This window comes from Aquila chrysaetos, chromosome 12 (genome assembly GCF_900496995.4).
Source record: "Aquila chrysaetos chrysaetos chromosome 12, bAquChr1.4, whole genome shotgun sequence".
NCBI classification, from domain to species: Eukaryota; Metazoa; Chordata; class Aves; order Accipitriformes; family Accipitridae; genus Aquila; species Aquila chrysaetos.
The window spans coordinates 5,540,809-5,561,648 of record NC_044015.1 but is presented as its reverse complement, the minus strand read 5'-3'; the positions used below and the strand labels follow the sequence as shown (position 1 = coordinate 5,561,648).

General features: G+C 67.3%; 1 protein-coding gene across 8 annotated transcripts in view; it reads right to left on the bottom strand.

The window, feature by feature from the left end:
* Positions 1-20,840, bottom strand: part of NFIC (nuclear factor I C) — a 44,132-nt gene that overhangs the window by 10,555 nt on the left and 12,737 nt on the right. For 5 of the 8 annotated variants that reach the window (XM_030032830.2, XM_041128147.1, XM_030032828.2 and 2 more), the window contains exons 2-5: positions 12,475-13,006; positions 988-1,059; positions 369-467; positions 95-218 (exon numbers count right to left, since the gene is read on the bottom strand). In XM_030032830.2, coding sequence (XP_029888690.1) covers positions 95-218; positions 369-467; positions 988-1,059; positions 12,475-13,006 — 827 coding nt within the window. The remainder of the gene's footprint in view (positions 1-94; positions 219-368; positions 468-987; positions 1,060-12,474; positions 13,007-20,840) is intronic. The other 3 variants (XM_030032829.2, XM_030032832.2, XM_030032835.2) reach the window with 1 other exon arrangement.

The following is a 20,840-nucleotide window of genomic DNA, read 5'->3' as shown; positions in this document are numbered from 1 at the left end:
CCCCTCGGCGAGATGGCCGGCGGCCCACGGCTGTGCTCAGGCTGGCCCCGGCATCGCCCCGGCATCGCCCCGGCATGGCCCCGGCGGCACCTACCCGCTGGAGGAGGTGCTGGGCAGTGTCCTCCTCATGCCAGTGCTGGAGGGGTTCAGGTCGTAGGCCAGGTGGCCCTGCAGCTCCCCCAGGGAGAAGTTTGGCCCCGTGCCTGTCACCACCGGCGCTGCGGGGAGAGAGGGGGATCAGGGGGGGCCCAGCATTGCCTCCCACCTGGCAGGGAGGGGAGCCCCAGCCCGCAGCTGGGATGGGGGAGCTGTCAGGATGCTGCCGTGCCCAGGCAGCTGGGGAGGGGTGGCATCATGGTGGCACTCACTTCGGGACACCTGGATGAGCTCGGTGACACTGAACACCCCCGAGGTGACAAAGCTTTCCTGGAAGTCTGTCGAATCTGCATGGGAGAGAGGAGGGAGCGCTGGGGGAAGGACAGGACCACTCCTCCTGCCCCGCACTGTCTTGTGGCGATGCTTGAGGGCACCTCAACATCCCCAAATCCTCCGTAATGCCACCTGTCCCCCCTCCTCAGCCAGCTTTGCTCCACTTCCCTCCTCCAGCAAGGGACCACCCCAACTGGTCCCCTCTAGCTGCTGACACCCTGGGGCTGCTCCATGCCTCAGTTTCCCTGCGGCTGAGAGCACCGGCAGGGCTGGGGGCTGCACCCCTACAATGGGACCTCCATGACAGCTGCTGTCCCCAAGGGACACAGCCCCAGCAGGGCTCTGCTGGCTATGGGACGAGGCTGAGGCCATGCCCAGGTGATTGCAGGTGCCAGGCAGCAGCTGGCTGGGGTTGGTGGGCACCAGAACAGCCGGTGGGAGCTGCCGGCGCAGGGGGCATGACCGCCTGTCGAGTGGGCCACCTCCGCTGCAGGGACCCTGGGGACAGGGCCAGGTGTCCCTTGACCTGCTTGCCCGAGCCCTGCTCGCCCTCCTCACCCAGCGTGATGGGTTTGCTGTCCTCCTGGTCCGAGCCGATGCCCGTCCGGGGGCTGCTGCTCTGCTCTGCATCTGCAAGAGAAACCACCACCGGCATGAGCCACCCCACGCCGCTACAAGCCGGGGATACCTGCCAGCTAACTGCCCTGGCAGCCTCCCTCGCCGCTCTGCTGCGGGGCCGGGGGGGAAACTGAGGCACAGTCTGGCCAGCGGCTCCCACCCCATAGAAAGGCCACAACCAAGCCGGCACTTCCCCAGCCACTGGGGAAGAGCCACCAACCATCCTTCCCTGTGGCCCCCTCGCCAGCAACAGGAACGGGGACAGCCCCACGCTGGCATGCAGGATACAGGCGCTGCTCTCCTCAGGAGGGAAACCCGTGGCACTTGACCCGCCTCGAGGCAGGGTGAGGGCCACCTGGCCAAGCTCCTGTCTCCCTGCCTCCTCTCCTCCCTCCAGCCGCTGCCATGACCCTTCCCTGCCCCACCGGGCAGTGTCACCACGGCCAGGCATCGCCCTTGCTGCCCCATGGCACCTTGTCCTGCCTCCTCCAAGCCCCCCAGAGGGCAGCAGGGCCCGGGGGCAGCACCCGCTCCGACTCCCGAAGCCCCTGCCGTCCCTGCTCCATCTTAGCTAAAAATAACCTGGCTCAGACGCTGAGCTCAGCAGCACTGGCACAGCCCAGCATGGCACAGCCGGTGCACCCTCTGGCTCCCCGTGCCCCACCGGGGCCTGAGCCGCGCTCGGGAGCATCCTTCCTCCCCGGCGCAGGCTTGGCCGCATGCCCCTCACCCGGCTGCTCCCAAAGCCCTTCCAAAACTTTCGCCATGTATTTCCCCCTCTCGTCGTCCTTCCTCCTCCTCCATCCTCCTCCTCCTCCCAACCCTTGGCCTTTGGCGTTCTGTTTCGCAGCTTTGGCTGATGCCGGGAAAGGGCTGCGACAATCCAAACACCACCGTCAAAACAGAGCGGCCGCGGCTGCCAGCCCGCCTGCTGCGGCTTGGGGTTTTTTCCCTTTCTTTCCTTCCTTTTTTCTCCCCCTCTTTCTCCCCCTCCCGCCCCATGCTCCCCCCAGTCCTTCGTGCACGCACGGCTCCAAGAGCGGTTATTTTTGGCCGGCCAGGCCGAGCCATGCCCCCACCCCAACACCCCTATGCGCCACCCGCGCCACCCCCGGGGCCGCTTGATGTCGATGCCGAACGCAGCCATTTTGTCTCCCTCCCCAGTTGCCGGCGTTCCTCCCCACCCTTTCCCCGCGCCGGCCTGGCAGCCCTTTCACGCCGGCGGCCCTGTGGCATCCCGCCCCAACGCCGCATCCCGCCGCCAGCCAGCCCCGTGCCCGCGCACTTGCCCGTGCGCTGGCCCGCACACTTGGCTTCCTCCAGGCAGCCATTTTAGGGAGCAGAAATTCCCCCAGTGACGGGCGCGGGGGTTTTGCCCCCCCCCCCCGCCTCCATTTTTCTTTTTTTTCCCTTTCTTCCCCCCCATTTTGAAGGCCGCCTCGTGCCCAAGCAGGTGGGAGCGGGCGGCGGGAGCGAGCAGGGCACGAGCCGGCCGGCGAAGGGGGCGAGCGGCAGCAGGGACCCCCCGCGCGCCCGCGGGCACCGCGCAGCCGGACACGGCCCCTCCTCGCCTCTTAAAACAACAAATCTCGCAGCGGCTCTGGAAGTGGTTAGCGGTGGAGCCCGGCCAAGGCACGGGGCGGTGTCTTGCGGTTACAGCCCCAAGGCCGGCCTGGCTCCCCGCGCCCCTCCCCGACGTCGCCTCGGGGCTCCCCGGCCCCCTGCTCGCCCCCCGGGGATGGCACCCGGCTGCCCGCTCCCAGGGGTGCTTGGCCACTAAGAAGTCCCCCCCCCGGGCCGTGCCCTCACCCTGCGGCCTCCGCGGTGCTCCGTATGGCCCTCGGCTCGGCCCGCGGGACCTCCCACAATCGCTCGCCCTGAGATACCCTGCACGGACCCTGGTCGCCCCGAGATGCCCCACATGGATCTTTCCTCACCCCCAGATGCTCCACGTGGACCTTCGTTGCCCCCAAAGCCCCCCCAGCCTGGAGCCTGTTCCCCCAGGGCACCCGGCAGGGCCACACGCTTTGCCCTGGGTACCCCCCCACTCCCCCGATGCCCCCTGCGTCCCTCCACTCTCCCACCAGCATCGCCCTGATCCGGCATCACCGACGCCATCCCACCCACCCCTGTTCCCAGCGGGGGGACCCCAACCCGAGCACCCCAGTCCCAGCCACGGCACCCCAAGGAGCACCGAGAACTTTCCCAAGCTTCGAGGTCTGGCAGCAGGACCGTCCCCTCCCGGCACCCTCACGTCCCCGCTGACAGAGGCGTGTGGGCGCGAAGACAGGGGCCGCGGGCTCGGTACCCCCCCCAGCTGCTGGTGATCCTCGTGGCTGAGCCGGGCGAGCTCGCCAGCAGATTTCTGGCTGCCTCCTCCGGCGCAGCGCGGCCGGGCCAAACTCTGCTCTCACCGCCATGTGACGGCTGCCTGCGGCCGGCCGGCGCACACTAAAATGGCGAAGGGATCTCACTGGGCTCCCGCCATGGCCTTGCTCCCCTCAAGGGACATTTGGGGGGGGGGGGGGTGTGACCAAATCCAGCACTCAACAAGTGGCTCGGCCACGCTGGGAAGGCATAAATAGCCTGGGGAGCCCCCCGCGCCCCCAGTCTCGCTGATGGGGGACATTCTGCACCCTCCACGCCTGCCAGGGCCGGGACGGGAGATGGAGGTGGGGGGGCCCTGCTGCCACATTGCAGGGAGCCCAGGGGGGAAGGTGTTCAGTGCCCGGGTCCTCCCCCCCACCCCCCCAGCACGGAGCGGGAGAGTGCTCGGTGCCCAAACAGGTTGATCCAATCGCTTTTAAAAATAGCAAAGTGTGTGCCCGAGGCGGGGGGGGGCGAGGGCTGCCCGGGCTCCTGGCCGCGCTGGCAGGCTGGACCGATGCCACCCATTGAATTATGGATCCCCAGCACCCCGGCCCCGCAGGCTGGCAGGGTGCCGCCGGCCCCACGGCGACTCCCTGCCCGTGGCCTCGGCGCGTGGGAACGACCCCCGGGCGGCAGGGCTGGCCCTGGGGGGGGGGGGTCCCTGCAGGCCGGGTGCCCCCTGGGGCTGGCGCAGCTGCGGGAGAGCCCTGGCTCTGTGCCTGAGCGCTGACGGTAACAGTGCACGGTGTTACCGGCAGTGGCGTAGGGCGCAGGCGCAGAGGCTGAAGGATGCTGGGGGCTGGTGGAGCCACTGGCGCCAGCGTGCGTGGCCCAGGCCCCCCCCCCGGTGAGGGCAGCAGCTTTCCTCCTCCTCCCCCAGCTCTGCTGGTGACAGGGCAGGAGATGGGAGAGGGCTCAGCAACACTGTCTGCAGGCTCCTGCCCTGTGCCTCAGTTTCCCCTGGGGCCGGCTCGGGGCTAAGTCCCCTGGGGAATTGCCCCCCCTGCCTCTCCCTCGGTGGCGGTGCAGTCACGGCACCTACCCAGGAGCAACACACAGCTTCCCCTGTGCCTCCGGCTGGCCCTCCCCCACAGCATGCATCACTAGGGCCCAGAGTGAACAGCCTGGTCAGGATGGGGGACACCTGGAGACCTGAGGGAGCCTGAGTGCTGTGGGGCGGTGGCCCCCCTGCAAGGGCTAGGGGGGGCGAGGCTGCCAGGGGGTTGTGATTCTGGGGCCCCTCCCTGCCAGACCCCCAGCCCCACACTGGCCCCACTGGTCTGAGCAACGCTGCCCGTCCTGCTGCCAGGCGGGCTGGGGTGGCCCTTACATAAAACCCGGAACAGACCCGCTTGTGTAACCTCCTTTATATAATACCCCGAGAAACGCCGTGTGTGCCGGGTAAATCCCAGCTCAGCCGGGCCAGCCGGCGCGCCGGGGGCACCGGACCCCTCCGCCATGGTCTTTGTAACGCCCCGCTCCCCCTTCAGCCCCCGCCGCCGTGCCTGGAGGGCTGGGGTGCTATGAGGGGGCGAGATGAGTTTGTTGGGTCTCAGCCCACTCTCTGGCAGCCCGCGAATGCCGCGGGGGCGGCAGCTTCTCCTCCCCCAGCCGAGCAAAACCCTGGGGAGGTCCTGGCTGGAGGCATCCCCCAAGGCGGCGGGGGGGGACGGACGTGCCCCGCTGCCACGTTCGCCGGCTGCAGCCAGCTGGCCCGGGCGGGAGGCTGGGGAGGCGCGAGCACGTTGGCCGGCGCCTGCAAGCGAGCGCTGGCGCGCTGGGAGCGAGCGGGTTTGTCCTCGGCCGACCCCGGCCGGCGCGGGGAGACGGCAACGGCCGGGGGGAACCCCCCCAGGCGGGCGTCGCAGCCGCCCCCTCGCTCGGCCCTGCCAGGCCTGGGCCACATCCAGGGCTGCCGGCGCCCGGGGAGGCGAGCGGGGACAGATGGCAGTGGACAAAGGGACGGGCGAGAGTGGGATGGACAAAAGGATGGTTGAGCCCCCCGCCCCCCTCCGGGACCACCCCCCCCCCCTCCCCGCCACGGGGTGCTGGCACCTAGCCCCTGAGCCCTGGGCTGGGGGGGGGGGGCGGGGACACCCGGAGGTGCAGCTGCTGGGAGGGGATGGGAGAGAGGAGAGAGGGATAGGAGAGAGAAAGGAGAACAAGGAAGGGAGGGAGAAAGAAAGAAAAAAGGAAGGAAGAAATGAAAGTGGAGAGAAAGGGAAAGGAAAAGGGAAAGGGAGAGAAGAGAAAAAGAAAAAGAAAAAGAGAAAAAAAAGAAAAAGAAAAAGAGAAAAAGAAAAAGAAAGAAAAAAGAAAAAAACAAAAAAAACAAAAAAGAAAAAGAAAAAAAAAGAAAAAACAAAAAAGAACAAAAAAGAAAAAACAAAAAAAAAAAAGAAAAAGAAAAATGAAAAAAGAGAAAAAAGAAAAAAGAAAAAGGAAAGGAAGAAGAAATTTAAAGAAAAAAGAGAAAGAAAAGGAATAAAAGAAAGATGAAAATAAAAATAAGGAAAGAGGGAAATTGCTGACGAGGAGGGAAGGAGGGAAGAGAAAGCAGAAGGACGGCAGGAGGAACACAGGGGGAAAGGCAGGAGGGTGGGAGGGCAGGAGGAAGGAGAAGGGAGATGGCGGGGGCAGAGGGACACCCCAGCGGGTGCAGCCGGAGGGTCCCAGGCTTGGCCCCCTGTCCGCACTGGACAGACCCACCGCCCTGCTGGACCCACTGCCCCTGCCTGCCCTGCCGAGGGGCCTGGCCCCCGGGCAGCTGCTGGGGGCTTCCAGCATCCCACTGCCCCACCAACCCCAGCCCCACGGCACGGCACAGCCCCACGGCACGGCACAGTCCTACAGCATTACACGGCCCCACCGCAGCACACAGCCCCACGGCACAGCCCAGCCCCTGGCTGTGGCACAGCCGGCCCCCGCCCAGAGTCCCACGGGCCCCCGCCACGGCCCCCCCTGACCCCAGTCTCACCCCCACACTGACCGCAGGCATCGCTCCCAGTGTATTGTGGGAATCTCCCGCCCCGGGGCCGAGGTCTGAGGCCACACAGGGCTGACGGGGAGGGGGGGCAGGTTCAAGCCCTCCCCGAGGCTGGCCGAGACTCCAGCGCAGGGGCTGGCATGGCAGGAGACCCCAGGCCCCAGCTGGCAGCGCCAGCCCGGCTCGGGGGTGCAGCGGCACACCGGGGGGGGGGGGGGGGGGGGAGCTTGGTGGTGTCTGTTCCCCTCCTCCATGCCCGCAGCCGCCGGCGGGAGGGGGCGCGGCGGGCATCTGCCGCCCCAGCTGTCCCTTGCCAGCGCGGCACGGAGCCGGGCACCGGGCCAGGATGGCAACTGCGGCCCCGGGGAGGGCACGACGCTTGCCAGCGTGGGGGGATGGCGGGTGGCGAAGGCGGAGGACGGCAGGTGCTCGTGAGACGGAGCTCGCTCATCTTTTATTCATCGGGCGCCGAACGGCGCAGGGAACCGCTCCGGCCCCTTGCCCCAAAACCCCAGCACCACGGGACGCGGCACCCCGTGCTAGGTCCCCGGGCAGGCACCGCTCACCCCGGCTGAGGCTGCAGGGCTGAGCACGGGGCAACTTGCTTCACTGATGAGGCGGGGCTGGGGCTGCCCCCTGCCAGCTGGGCACTGCGGGGAAGCCGGCCGGCTCCGGCATGCTGCCGGCTCGGCGCACTGCGGGAGAGCCGGGGAAGCCCTGACCTCCCCAAGGTCGCCGGCACATCGATCCAGAGAGCTCCAGCATGCCGAAACCACCCTGGCTGTTGCCGCCGCCGGGCTCGCGGTGGGGCTGGGTACAGGGACGGTGGGTCGGGGTCACAGCACCCTGGTGAGCCCCTTTCCACGGCCACCTCCGTGGCACGCAGCTCTCGGGGGCAGAAACCCAGCCCCTGTCCATTCTCCGATGTCTCGTACCCTTGTGCCCTTTCCCGGGGGGGGCCTGCTTTCCCCGCTGGGCTCTGCCTATCTTGCTCCCCTCAACCCAGCTTCCCTGGTTGTTTGGCTGGGAGCGGAGAGATACCTGGAGCGAGAGGAGGGTTTGCACATGTTTATCTGCATGCTGGGGGGTTTCTCCAGCCCGCCTGCCTGCCGGTGCCCAGCTCTGCGAACAGCAGAGCCCAAATATTGTGCACCCCATCAATCTCCTCGCAACCCTGCCGATAAATATTTGCGCGGGGGCTGGTGGAGCAGCGCTGCCCGGGGAAACGCCTGCTCCTCCATCTGGAGGGACCGCACAGCCGTTTGGCACGGCCGGCCTGGCACGGCCGGCAGGCGCGCTCAGGACAAGAGCCCTGGCACGGGCTCCCCAGCAGATTGGTGCCATCTGCCTCGCGCCGCAGCCAGCGGCGAGGCTGGTGAGGGGAGATAAGGGGCTGCCAGGCGGTGGGAGACGCAGATGCTGGCACGGCGTGGAGGTCCCTGACTCCCCCCTGGGTGCCGTCCGCCGGCGGCAGCGCAGCCGGCTGCACGTGGCAGCGTGCCGGGGGTGCCAGGAGCGGGATGCCACCCTGGGGCCCGCCGCCTGCTTGCCCTGGGCACCCATCTGCTCCCACCCCACATGGTCCTGGCGTGGGGGGGGGGGCACAGCCGGGCTCAGCCACCAGGCACTACCAGGGGAAGCTCACTGCAGGGCACAGCCTTGCCCCTCCCTGCCCTGCTGAGCACGTCAGCTGCAGGGTCCCTGCCAGCCCCGGAGCACCCCAAAAGGTGCGAGGGGCCAGCACAGACCCCGTCCTGCCTCCCCCCGGCTCCTGGAGCCCAGCCAGGATGGGGATGGGGTCTAGGGATGAGGGGTACCAGGATGGGGATGCAGGGATGGGGGCATGAGGAGGGGGGTCCAAGGATGGGGGTCCAGGGATGGGGGGTGCTGGGATGGAGGTCCAGGGATGGGGGATGCAGGGATGGGTGCATAGGGATGGGGATGCAGGGATGGAGGCACACGGGTGAGGGCGCAGGGAGGGGCGCCCATGGAGGTGGGGAGCACTAAGGTGAGGGTGCAGGGAGGGGGGCACCAGCCCCCCCAGACTGGCTGCTGCCGTCGGGAGCTGCTGGGAGGAATCTCTCTGTAATGCTTCGAAGGTCCTGGCACCATCGACTGGGGAGATTGATTACCATTTTACTGCAATGCTTTTGACTTTCACCAGCGACCTCCGAGCTCTCCCCCCCCCCCGCCCCCCCCCCTCCCCGCACACCCAGCTCTGGGCTGCAGCGCTATCCCCTCCCCCACTGCGGTGTGCACAGCCCAGCCCTGCACCCAGCCCTGCTCACATCCAGCACCCAGTCCTGCGCCCAGCCCTGCTCACATCCAGCACCCAGTCCTGCGCCCAGCCCTGCTCACATCCAGCACCCAGTCCTGCTCTCGGTCCACCAACCAACCCTGCACCCAGACCTCACCCAGTCCTGCACTCATCCTGCTCCCAGTCCTGCTCCCAGCACTGCACCCACCCTGCACACATCCTGCACCGAGCTGGCGGTCCTCCCTGCCCACAGGGGTACTGGGGGCTGCGGGTGTGGGGCAGGATGCACTGGTGCTGTGCTGCCGAGCGCTGGGGAGCAGACCCAGGTGTCCGGCACTCCCCTGCACCCCACGGCAGCCCCCCCGGGACCAGCGAGGCTGGGATCGAGCCTCCCCGCAGCCTGGCATCGCTCGTGCCTCAGTTTCTCCATGTGCACCCGGGGGCACGGAAAGCCAGGCGGGTCTTCCAGGCAGAAGGATGGGGGGGGGGCAAGAAAGAGCCAAGAGGCAGAGCTGGCTCTTGGCATCTGTCCGGGGGGGCAACCAGGAGCCAGCCCCCCGCCCCCCCAGGCTGCCCCCCAACCCCAGGTGGGGAGAGCAGGGCCGGGGGGCTCTTCCACCGCCTCCCCTCCGCAGGGTTGCCAGAGCAGCGGCTGGGAAATTGTGCTGACACCAGCAAAACGGGCCAGGCGTAGGCGGGGGAGCCGAGAGCCCACGTGCTTCGGCCTGATAATGGGGGGCCGCGGGGGCTGCGGGGAGCTGGAGCTGCCCAGCTGGGGGGGCCCCCGCGCAGGCGAGATCTCCCCCAGCCTCCTCCTGTTCACCCCCCAGCCCCAGGGACTGGGGATGCTGCGGGGGGGGGGGGGGCTGGCTGCAGGGTGAGATGTGCAAAGGGGGAAAGCGCGCAGGAGCGAGCAGGAGCGAGCAGACAGGAGGGAGCAGGCAGCATGCCGGGCAGGGAGGAGGCCAGCGAGCGTGTGAGGCGGTGGGGATGCCCAGAACACCCTGAGCGGGGCCATCGCCTGGCCTGGCCGTACAGCACAGGGTCGCACCGGTGCGGTGCCTGCCCCAACGTCCCTTCTTGCCTCAGTTTCCCCACCGATGCGTCAGGCCGGATAACCCCTCGCTAGCCACAGCCCCACAGAAAGCGCCCGCTGCGGGCTGGGGCCGGGGCAATGCCGAGCACCCACCCCACCGCAGCACCCAGCACCCTGCAGCACCTCGGGGGGTGCCACCCCCAGCGCAGCTGATGCCGCTGGCCCGTCCCAGTCCCCCTTAACCGGGGCACGGAGCGACCTTAACAGGGAAAGTGAGAGGCTGCCAGGCCTTATCAGAGAGTATTTACAGCCGCTGTGTTCCCAATTAGACAGTCAGGTGACTGCGGCTGCTGGGGACCCAGACGCCGGGGTCAAGGTCGCTGGGGGGGTGGTGGCAGAGGGGCAGCCATCTCCCCCGGGGACAGCCGCCGGCTGCGGCGTGGCCAGGGAACCCACCAGCACCCCAATGCGGCACGCCAAACGGTATAGGGGACCCCGTCATGGCTGCCGTGGGGGTCCTGGTCCCTGCTGTCAGCATGGCCACCGTAGGGCTCCCAGTCCAGCCTGGGGCTGCTCCCAGTCCAGCCCAGTACAGCGTACCCCCCAGCCCAGTGTGACACTACATCTCCAGCTGAGGCAGCACAGGGTGCCCCCAGTCCAGCCCAGTATGCAGCACTCCCATCCTAGCCAGTATGGGGTGCCCCCAGCGCAGCATGCAGCACCCCAGTTAACCCCAGTACCCCATCCCAGTTCAGCCCAGCATGGCCATGTCTCAGCCCAGTACATGGCACGCCCCTACCCTGCCCAGCAGCCGCTGCCCCATCCCGCACAGAGCACCCACACCCCCACCCCAGCCAGCGCCCGGGGCACCCCCATCCCCAGCACAGCACCCACGGTTCCCAATGTGCCACTGGAAAACGGCAGCACCCGGTCCCGTTGGGCCCCATCCTGCCTCTGAGCAGGTAAGCCACGCGCGTGGGCATGGGCGTACAGCACCAGTACCACGTGTGCGCACACGTCGGGAGATGCAGCTGGGCAGGCAGGTCCTGGGTGCACACACGTGTGCGACTGCACACGTGCACCCCTCGCCACTGATGGCCCGTGCCCACCACCTGCCTGGGGTCCCACCTGGGCCCTGGGGCAGGATCCGGCCCTGGCTATCCACTAGCAGAGGCTGTGCCCTGCTTTTCCCCAAAGCCACGAGGGCTTGGCAGCCCCCTCCAGCACCCTGCCCGGGACACACGGCTCCCTGGGGAGCGGGGTGGGGGGTTCACTCCCGCCGTGTCTCAGTTTCCCCAGTGACGCCCAGTGTATCCCACTGCTGGCCAGGCAGGGGCAGAGCCATCTCCGGCTACCCATGCCCACCGTGATTCATGGTGCTGGCACCCCTTTTGTTGGGATTGCCGGCACCACTGTGCCCTCTGTGGTGTCATTATCCATCCCTGGGCCCTGGCCAGTGCCGGGCAAGGAGCCACAAGCCCCACGCTGCCCCCGCCGTGGTGTTGATGGGGACGGGCTCACGGGGACGGGGGGCATGGCTGGGGGGCATCACCCAGTGCTGCAGGCATGGGCAGGGGGTTGCTGCCAGGAGAGGACTGGTATCCTGGTCCCCACACACCTGGGCAGCCTCGCCTGGCCGTGGGGGGGGGGCCACGAGCCCTCTGACCGCCCCTCGGGGCTCCATATCGCAGTCCCCCCTGGCTCTGCATCACCCCTCCAAAACCAAGCCCTGCCCTCGCCTGTGGGGATCATACAGCATCTCCCCAGGCTCCTCATCTGCCTGGGGGTGCTGGGGGATGTCGGGGTCTGTGGGGGACCCCAGCTGCCAGGAGGCTGTCTGTGCCAGCACGTCACCAGCCAGGAACAGCAAACCTGCCTGGGTAAAATAAGATCTGACCTGAGTTACTACAAGCTTCCCTTTCCCAACACGCAGGGAGGTGGCATGAGCCAGCAGCAAGGATGATGGCTTAGGGACCTAATCCTCTGAGCCTGGAAACTGCCGTCTGCCCTGCCCGCTGTGCCTCAGTTTCCCCCTTTCGATTGTCAAGGCTTCGAGAGTGGATCTGACCCTCCCTCTTTGCTGTAGTGAAACCAGCCCAGTTCTCCCAGCAGGTCTGTGGGACCCCCAGGCAGGCGAAGGGCAGTGGTTCAGCATCCCCTCAGCGCACAGCAGGATCTGCTGGGGTTTGCCCCCGCCGGGGGGCAAAATCACCGCCCCCTCCCCAGCCGGCCTCGGCCGCTCCTGTCCCCGCCTCAGTCACCCTCCGGGCGAGGGGCTGGGACTGCAGCCCACGGCAAACTGGCACTGCTGGACCGTTCCCAGCTCCAGCCCTCGGGGGGTGCGCCAGGAACAGCCTGTCCCTTCCCTGCCCACGCCGCCCACCCGCTCCTCACTGGGCTGCCGGCACAGGCAGCCACGTCAGGCAGGCGCGGGATGTGGGGTTAAGCCCACCGAGACCCCCCTCTGGGGATGCCCAGAGCAAGGAGCATCCTCAGGGACCACTCGCACGTGCCTCTCCGGGGCAGCCAGGATCTGTCCTGGCTGGGGAAGAGGGGCTGCATGGGCAGGGTGGGGGGCACCCACTCGGGCAGCAGTCCGGAGAGAGGGGAGCACTGGGCTTCTCTTTGCGAGGTCTGCAATGGGAAACGTGTCCCCGAGCCAGAGGCCGGGATGGGACGGACATCGGAGGGGATGGGAAAGCGTGAACCCCCACCCCGGGGAGCCGGCTCTGGTGGGGACGCATCCTGGCTCTGCCCCACAGGCGGACGAGCACCCACCTCTCTCGCGGACAAAGTAGGCCAGGTAGAGGTCGAGCTCCTTGACGGAGACGCTGATGTGGTGGGGCTGGACGCAGAGGATGGGGTTGGTGCACTGGCCCGACTTGACCAGGCGCTCGCCGTCGGTGCTCTCCAGCGGGATCCCTTTGAAGAGGATGACCATGACCAGGTCCAGCCGCCAGACCTTGTCCGCCTGCCGCAGGCAGTCGATGCGGCGCATCTTCCCCTTCTGGTCGGGGTTGGAGAGGACGCAGCACGAGGGCTTCTTGCCCGTGATGGAGAGCACGAAGTCCTCCCGGCACTCGGGCCGGATGTCCTTGCGCAGCTTGGCCAGGAGGCGCGAGGCCCATTTCTGCTTCACCTCCGGCTTCTCGCTCAGCAGCTCATCCTTCACCGCCCTCTCCTCGTCCTTTGTCATCCTCTTCTCGTGCTTCTTGAAGTACTTGCGCTTGCGGGCCTGCAGGTTGAACCAGGTGTAGGCGAAGGCCCGGACGTGGGGGAGCAGCGCCTCGATGAAGGGGTGGAACTCATCCTGCGGGAGCAGAGGGACAGGCGGTCACCCCCGGCCGAGCCCCCCCTCCAAACCCACCCCAGGGCGGCTGGCGAGCCCGTGGGGACCCACCGGGGACATCCTCACCAGGCTGCATCCCGGCGCAACCAGGAGGAAGAGCTGTGGCAGAGGCGCACGCCCGCCAGGGACGGGGAACCCCTCCCCACGCAGCAGGACCCCCCGCCGTCCTGGCAGGCCCCCATAAATCCCACCGGCTGCAATTCTCCCAGGCCCGTAACTTGCCGGGGGTGGCTGGGGCATACCAGAGCCTGCGGTGTCACAGAGAGGCAGGCATTTGTGCGAGGCACGCCGCCTCGGCAGCGCCGGGACACTGTCCCCTCCCCACCCACGCATGCCGGGATCTGCTCCCGACAGGCGCAGAAATCCCACCTGACATCACGCCCACCGGAGCCGCCATGCCGGTGCCAGGCACTGCCAGACCACAGCACCCAAGGGACGGGTCGGTCCCCCACAGCCCCAGTATCCCAGGTGCTCCCGCATGGGCTGCGGGTGCCTTGGACCTCTCCACTCGCTCCGGACCAGCGGGAAACTCCCCCAGTTTGCCCCAGTTGCGGCCAGCCCAGCGGCTGGCGCCCAGCCCAGCGCACAAGGCATGCTCTGACTGTCTTTTTCCATTTGGCGAGCGCTGCTGGACGAGTCCGGCCCCAAAAGAAAACAAGGAAAATGCATCCCCCTCCCTGGCCCCTCCTTCCCGCATCCCCTTTTTTTTTTTTTTTTCCCCCAGTTCAGAAAATCAGTGCTTCCTGGCTGGGGAGGCCCACAACCCTCCCTGTGGGACGGAGAGGTGGCGGGAGCCGTCCCAGCGGGGAGTGGCACGGCTTGGAAAATGCCAGGGAGAGGGCCAAGCATCCCTGTGCCTGGCCAGAGCGGCAGCCAGCTGATCCCCGAGGGCAGGATTTGGCCCTCCGGGTCCCTCATGACGGGTGATGATGGGGAGGAGGAAGAAGCCCAGTTCGACGCTCAAGTTCCGCCGCAGGCTGCCAGGGCTGGGCGGGGGGTGGCTGGTGGCAGCTGCCACCGCCGTGCCACGGCCCCCGTTCACAGGGTCATGCCCGGGTTTGGGTTACCCTCCCAGCCGAGAGGGTGCCAAGGGCAGGCGCTGCTCCGGGGAGGGACCCAGGAGGCGGCCGTGGCAGGAGCTGGGGGAGGACGGAGCCCCGGCAGTGGGATGGGGCGAGCGGCTCTGGAGACAGCGGCTGGCCTCACTCATCCTAGGGCAGCGATGCCACTGCCCGGCTGAAGCAGCCATGTCCCAAAGTGACCCTGCTTGGAGGGAACAGTGTCCCCTGAAGCGGGCTCCTGGTAGGGACTGGCCCCATACAGACCCTGCTAACTCCCACTTGGTCCCAACTCCAGCACAGACCCCATTAACCCCAAACCACCCCCTGCACAGCCGCTACGAAACCCCAGACCTGCTCTCCTGGCACAAACCCTGCGAGCAGCCAGCACAGATCCCTCGGCACAGCCCCTGGTGTCCCCTAGACCAGCATCCCCGGCACAGACCCCGCCGTGACCTGGCACAGGCATCCCAGCACAGACCCTACCATCCCCTGAATCCGGCACAGACGCCAATAACTGCCAGCACCAACCACCAGCACAGCCCCACTAACCCCAAAAAACTCCCCCCAAGCACAGACCCCATTATTTGCCAGCACAGACCCTGCCGTCCCCGGGAGCTGACAGCCCCTGCTCCGGACCCAGCTCCACCAGAGCCGTGACCCCGCAGGTGTCCCCCCATACCCCACAAGGGACAGGGAACCCACCCTTGCTGGGGAACCCATCCCACCCATGGGGACCCATCCCTGCCCGGGGGACTCATCCTGCCAGGGGAACTCATCCCTGCCTGGTGGACCCATCCCCGCCGGCTGCTCCCAGGTCAGCTGCAGCCCCGCACGGCTGCAGGGTCTGGTTCCCTCCCCAGCAGCAGCCGCTAATTCAGTGCAGCTGGGCAAGGGCTGGGCATGTGTCTTAAATCAGGGAAGAAGGTCAAAGAAAAGTAAGACAGGAGCCGAAAAAAGCAGCAGCGAGTTCCAAAAACAATACTTGGCCGGGGAGGTGGGCGGCTGATCTTCCTTGGTGGCCGGTTATTCAGACGAGCCCTACAAATTGCTGCCATCCCCCAGCCCCGCCACCCTCCCCAGGCAGCCGGCGGCAGGGCTGGCCGCAGGGCCGGGGGGGACGACACCACGCCATTGTCCCCGTCCCTGCCCTCCTGCTGGGTAGTGCCACCCCGGCCACTGCTGCAGGGAAGTTGGGCAAGAACCAGGTTATCCCTTTCGGGGGAGGCGGCACCCTTGGGTGCTGTTCGCCCTCACTGCGAGGGCCAGGGGATGCTCGGTGCCCTGCCACAGGGCAGCAAGTGCGAGTCCCAATTTCTGTGGGACGCCGTGTAGGTGCCGGCTTTCCCCCCTCCACCACGGTGCCGAGAATGTTCAGATCCCACTCGGACCCATGTCCAGGACCCCTCACCAACCCTTCTGCGTGCAGAAGCCCCTATAGCTCTCGATGCCCCCGAAGCCATCGTGGGCCCCCCCCCTCCAAGGATTACGGCAGGACGGGAGCTACACCGAAAGCCAATCAGCCCTTCGCCAACTTTCCCTCCCGCCCAGCTTATCCCGCGCCGAGATGCCGTGCGGAATTAAGCTGCTTTAGCGGGGCCAGGCGAGGGCGGCCGGGGGGCACCAGGACAGCCAGACGGGTGGGACGGCTGCAGCTGGGTGCCGAGGGGACAAACTAAATGACTTGGGGACCGTCCCCGTGCCCTGCATCCCCGCCACGCCGCCAGCACCGTGCTGCCAGTGAGCCCCTCGGCCAGGCACGCCGCCCCGGCTGACACTGGCCGGCTTCACGCTTAGCTCCGCTTCGGAAAGCAAAGGCAGGGATGCGCTTTCCGTCTGTCCCCGTCCCTGATCCCCGCCGGCCCCCCCACCCCAGCCGGCAGCATGGCGCGCCGGCAAAGGGCTGGTTAAGTGTTTCTCCTGCTGTTTTTCCTTTGTGGGGCTGGGAAGCAGAGACATGCTGCAATACCCCAGACGAGGCTGCTCCCGGGGCATTTCCGGATGCGAATCTGGCAGCAGAGCCTGCGCTTGGGCCTCATCCAGCCCGGGCTTGTAAAGCCCCACGACCCGGGGAGGAGCAGGCCTGCGTCGGGGTGCTGCCGGCCCCGGCACAGGGCCCCCCTCGCTCCCCCCCTTCCAGGGACTGGTGGAGCGCTGACTTTCTGTGCCAGATGCCGCAAGGGGAAACTGAGGCACGCGTCAAGCCCGGATCTGTCCTGGTGTCAGTCCCGCCGTGGAGCAGCGTGGAGCCGGACATGCCACGCCAGGATTAACTCCTTCGGCAGCCCGGGTTTTAGCAGCGCCGGGGAGCTGGCAGGGGCACAGCCGAGGCACTGCCTCTCCCTGTGCTCCTGCCCGTCCTCACCAGCTCAGCCGGTGCTGGGGCTCTGCACCCTGGCTGCTCGGCCACAGCGGGTGCCTTCCACCCTGGGGACGGCAAGGGATGCTCTGTGCCACACAGGGACACAGCACCAGGCACGGGCGCTGTGACGGGGCACCGCAGCACCGGCCGGCCGGGCCTCCGAGCATCCTCCGCTTGAGCGCCTTGTCCAAACAGGTCGGGCTCAGCGAAACAGCCTGAATTTTCCAATGCAAAAAACGTTTCCTCAGGAAATTCCCGAGCAGTTTTTATGGCGGGGGGGGGGGGGGGGGGGGGGGGGCGGAATGGGATGCGGAGGAGGAGGAGGGGGACGGGAGGGGTCAGTCACCTCGGCAGCAGGTTTTGCTCCCCACCAGCATGGCCCTAGCCCCGGGGAGGAGCGGGATGCTATCCCCACCTAGGGCAGGGAGCAATGTGGGGCGACCTCGCCGCATCCCGGCCCTGCAGGGACCACACAGGGTTTATTTTATGAAAGGATGCTCAGCCTCCCTGCCAGCCAGCCACACACCTCCAAAGTGCTGCCGGCTCCCACGGCCGCCACTCCTGCCAGGTCCTGCTCCCCGCGGCCGCACGAGCCCGGGCAGGGGCTGGCAAGTTCGGTGCTGGGCGCCGTGCCCCCATGGGAAGCCTTGGTGCGGCGGCAGGGGGGATGCAGCTAGAGAGATTCCTGTAATCCTGAAAATCCCGAAATCCCGGTACCCAAAAGGGGCACGGCGGGGACTTGCTCCTCGCCCCAGCCTCAGTTTTCCCTCGCCGGAGCCCACAGGCGCCCTCGGCACAGACAAAACGCTCTCGTGCGGCCCCAGCAAAGCCTCTGGTAGCCGCTTCTTAACTGTTCACCGAAGCGGCTTTTGGTAATAAGTTAACCTGGTAATGAGACCTGTTGCCGAGACAGATGCAAATGATTGGGAAGTGCTCATTAGAGGGGATGGAAGGAGGCACTTAGGCCTTGAAAAGCACCCAGCCCTTCCCGGGGCTGGCCCTGCACCATATTAGAGCCCATTTTACAATAATTGCTCCAGAGGAGGAAATCTATTTGGATTCATCATAAAGTATTTATTAACAAGAGCTTATTCATAACTTTTGCTGCTCGCCGGCATGGCGCGGCCGAGCTTCCCGGCCTGCTCGGCAAGCCCTAACGAGGCTTCCCCGGCCCTGGAGAGCAGCACTGCTGTGCTGGGGGGGGAAACTGAGGCACGTCAGGCATGGAGCAGCGGCAGGGAGCGCAGCGGCAGCTGAAGCTGCCGGGAATGCGGCGAGGGATGGTATGAGCTGTGCTGGCCTCGCCTGCGCGCACCCAGCCCCGCGCCGGAGCTGCCCATGGGGCAGAACAGGCTGTTGCGGCCACGCTCCCCCACAGCTCCCAGCAGCGGCAGCTGAGCCGGGGTGGGGAGGACCCAGCCCTGCGCTCGCAAAAACCCTCTTGCAGCCCGTGCCGGGGCACGGAGCCCCGGTGCCCGGGGCAGCCTGGCTGGCACCGCTGGTGCAGGCAAAGGTGAAGGCAGGACACGGTGCAGCCTCTCCGCAGCTCCTCTCCCCAGACCCCAGTGGCTTTTTTTTTCCCCCAGAGCCGACAGCATCCTCCAGCCAACATCCGTGCACGGCTCAAGGCCACGTATGGGCTGGACTGTACCCACGGTGTGCTCTGGATGTGGCCACCCTGTCGGGAGGGTCAGCCAGGATGGATGCAAGGCCAGAGAGGGGGTCCCACACCTCATTTACTGCCTCGATGCTCAGCCCCACTCAGGATCAGACTCGGAGGCGGCAGATGGGCTAATAAAGCACCCAGTGCTCACCATACACCTGGGACCACGGTGGCCCCCGGACCCCTCGCCGAGCTGCCCTGGGCTCCCCATGCCCGGCGCTGCCCAAAAACACCCCGCTGGGTCCTTTGAGCCATCCCGGAGCAGGCAGGTCCCTGCTGCCCCGCGGGCGCCATGAGCACCCCGCACCGGGCCGGTGCCCGCCTGCCTGCGTCTACGTGCCAGGGCGGGAGGCGATGCCGGCGCTCGCCCTCGCAGGTGGTGCGGCTGCAAGCGGGGGCGCGGGGAGCGCGCCGAGGCCGCCGCCGCGGGTCACGGGAGGCCGCGGCAAGCAGCGAACCTGCCAGTTGCTTTGGAAAACAGCAGGAAGAAAAGCAGCTCTCTTTGCAGCCCCGGGCTCAGGTGCCAGCGCTGCCTGGGCCCATGCCAGCCGGCACAGCCCTCCCCGGGGAGGCAGCACCGCCGGCAGACAGCGGCCGGGGGTGGCCCAGGTGGGCTGAAGCCTTGGGGGGCTTCTCCAGCAGCACGGTACGTGCCCACATGCACCCTCACGTCCAGCAACAATTGGCGTTGCTGGTCCCCGGCTTTGCTAAATACACCCCAAACTGGGGAGCAGCACGCCCAGGGTACGGGGAAGGGGTAAGGATGCCCTGGGGATGGTATCCAGCAGCGGCACAGCCAGCATCGGCGGGCGGAGGAGCCGGGAGGGTGCTGGGGAGGGAGATCCGGTGGTGGGAGCGCCCGGGGCCACCCGCTGCCTTCCTGCAGACTCACTCGGATCCTCCAAGTGCCTCAGTTTCCCCAGGTGCAGTCTCTGCCCATCCCCCTCGGGGTGTGGGAGCTGAGGCTCACTTGCTTCCCCGGGGTGACCCCACCTGCCCCCAGCACTGCCTTTCTGAAGGTGGGGAAACTGAGGCACGGCACCCACCAGGCCAGGCTGGAGGAAAGGCAGGATGCAACGGCGCTGCTGGGGTCCAGGAAGAACCCTGCAAGCAGCAGAGGGGGAGCGTGGAGGGGACCCGGCCCATGGCCAAGGAGACATCCCCCCACCCCAGGAAGCATCCCGTGGCCGGCAGCGCCGGGGCCACGTGGCTTCCCAGCCGAAACCCCCCTGGGGCTCCAAGGAAGGGAAATGTTTTATGGAACTGGAAAAAAAAAAAGCTTTGCCAACAGGCCCCGGCGCTGCCAGCTCCTCCGCCCGGCCCTGCGTCAGCGCAGGGACCCGGGGGTGGCCCGCTCCCCCCAGCCCTGCTCCCGGCACACGGTGGGGACTGCCGCTATGGGGGTGGCAGGGCTGGAGCAGTGCCCGAGAACCAGTGCTTCGCCCACCCCGGACCCCGGGGACCCAGCCTGGGAGCTGCTGGGATGTGATGCAGGGACAATGGCAGCTTGCACCCCCAGGAGCACAGAGGGAAACTGAGGCAGCAGACGCCGTGGGGCTGGCAGCACCGCCTTCGCCCTGGAGAGGGCAGGCAGCAGGCAGCTCCGGCTCAGCATCTCCCCTCCAGCACCGAGGAAGCCGGGAGAAGGCAGGGCCCCCCAGCCCCCCCGGGCCGAGCCCGGGGCTCTGAGCCCGGCTTTAGCCCCTGACGCAGGAGGTTTTATTTCCCTCCCAACATATTTTTAGCCCTGCCTGCTCCATCCTGGCCTTTCCGAGGGGGATTAACTCCCCCCCCCCCCCCATCATGCACCATTAAAGGTGTGGGGGTGCAGAGAGGAGTCCTCAACTCCCTCCCGGGGGTGCCCGCCGGAGGGGAATGGCACCGGGGCCGTCTCTACACCCCGTGATGGGGAGTGCTGCGGTGCTCGCCCCGCTGCAAATCCAATCCCTGGTGGGTTGGAGCAAGTCACCGGTTAAAAATAGCCCCGGCCTTTTGCCGAGGAGCCTGCGACCTTGTGGGAGGATCGGCCGCCCCCGGGGCTCTGGCGGTGAAGAGTTCACTACCCCCCCCCCGCGGTCCCATCACCTTTGCTATGCCACGGACACGGGCCAGCGGTTCAGCCTCCACTCCAGCATCTTGTGGGGTCCTTGCAGGGGAGGACCCTGCCAGGACCCTCCACCTTGGGATGGGGAAACTGAGGCACGGGGTGGCAACAGGCTCTCCTGGGGAGCAAAAGGAGATGAGGGCATCCCCAAAGGGTCAGCACCGTGCCGAGCGTGGCCGGATCCTGCACCCCGAGTGCTGAAGGACGGGACTGCTTTAACGGGGGGGGGGGGGGGGGGTTCATCCGCTTTCAGCAGCTCAGCAGAGCCTTCCTGGGGAGGCTCAAAGGCTGAGCCCAGCCGGGTCCTATTTCGGGAGGGTTTTGGACACCTCCCAAGTGGCAGGAGCGGGGGCTGGCCTGCACAAAGGGACTCTGTTCGGGACGCTGGGCTCCGGTGGTGCCCAGCGTGGAGGCTGGTGGCTGTGGAAGGTCCCCTTGTCCCCTGCGTGACGAGTCAGCACCCAGGGTTGGGGTGGGGGGTGAGCACCCCTCTCCCGTGCTGGGTGCTGTTCTCCACGTGGAGGTAAACTGAGGCACGGGGGGGTACTGTCCTTGCCTCCTGGGCCGCCGCTGTAACCACTAAGTGATACTGCCATACAGCGGAGACG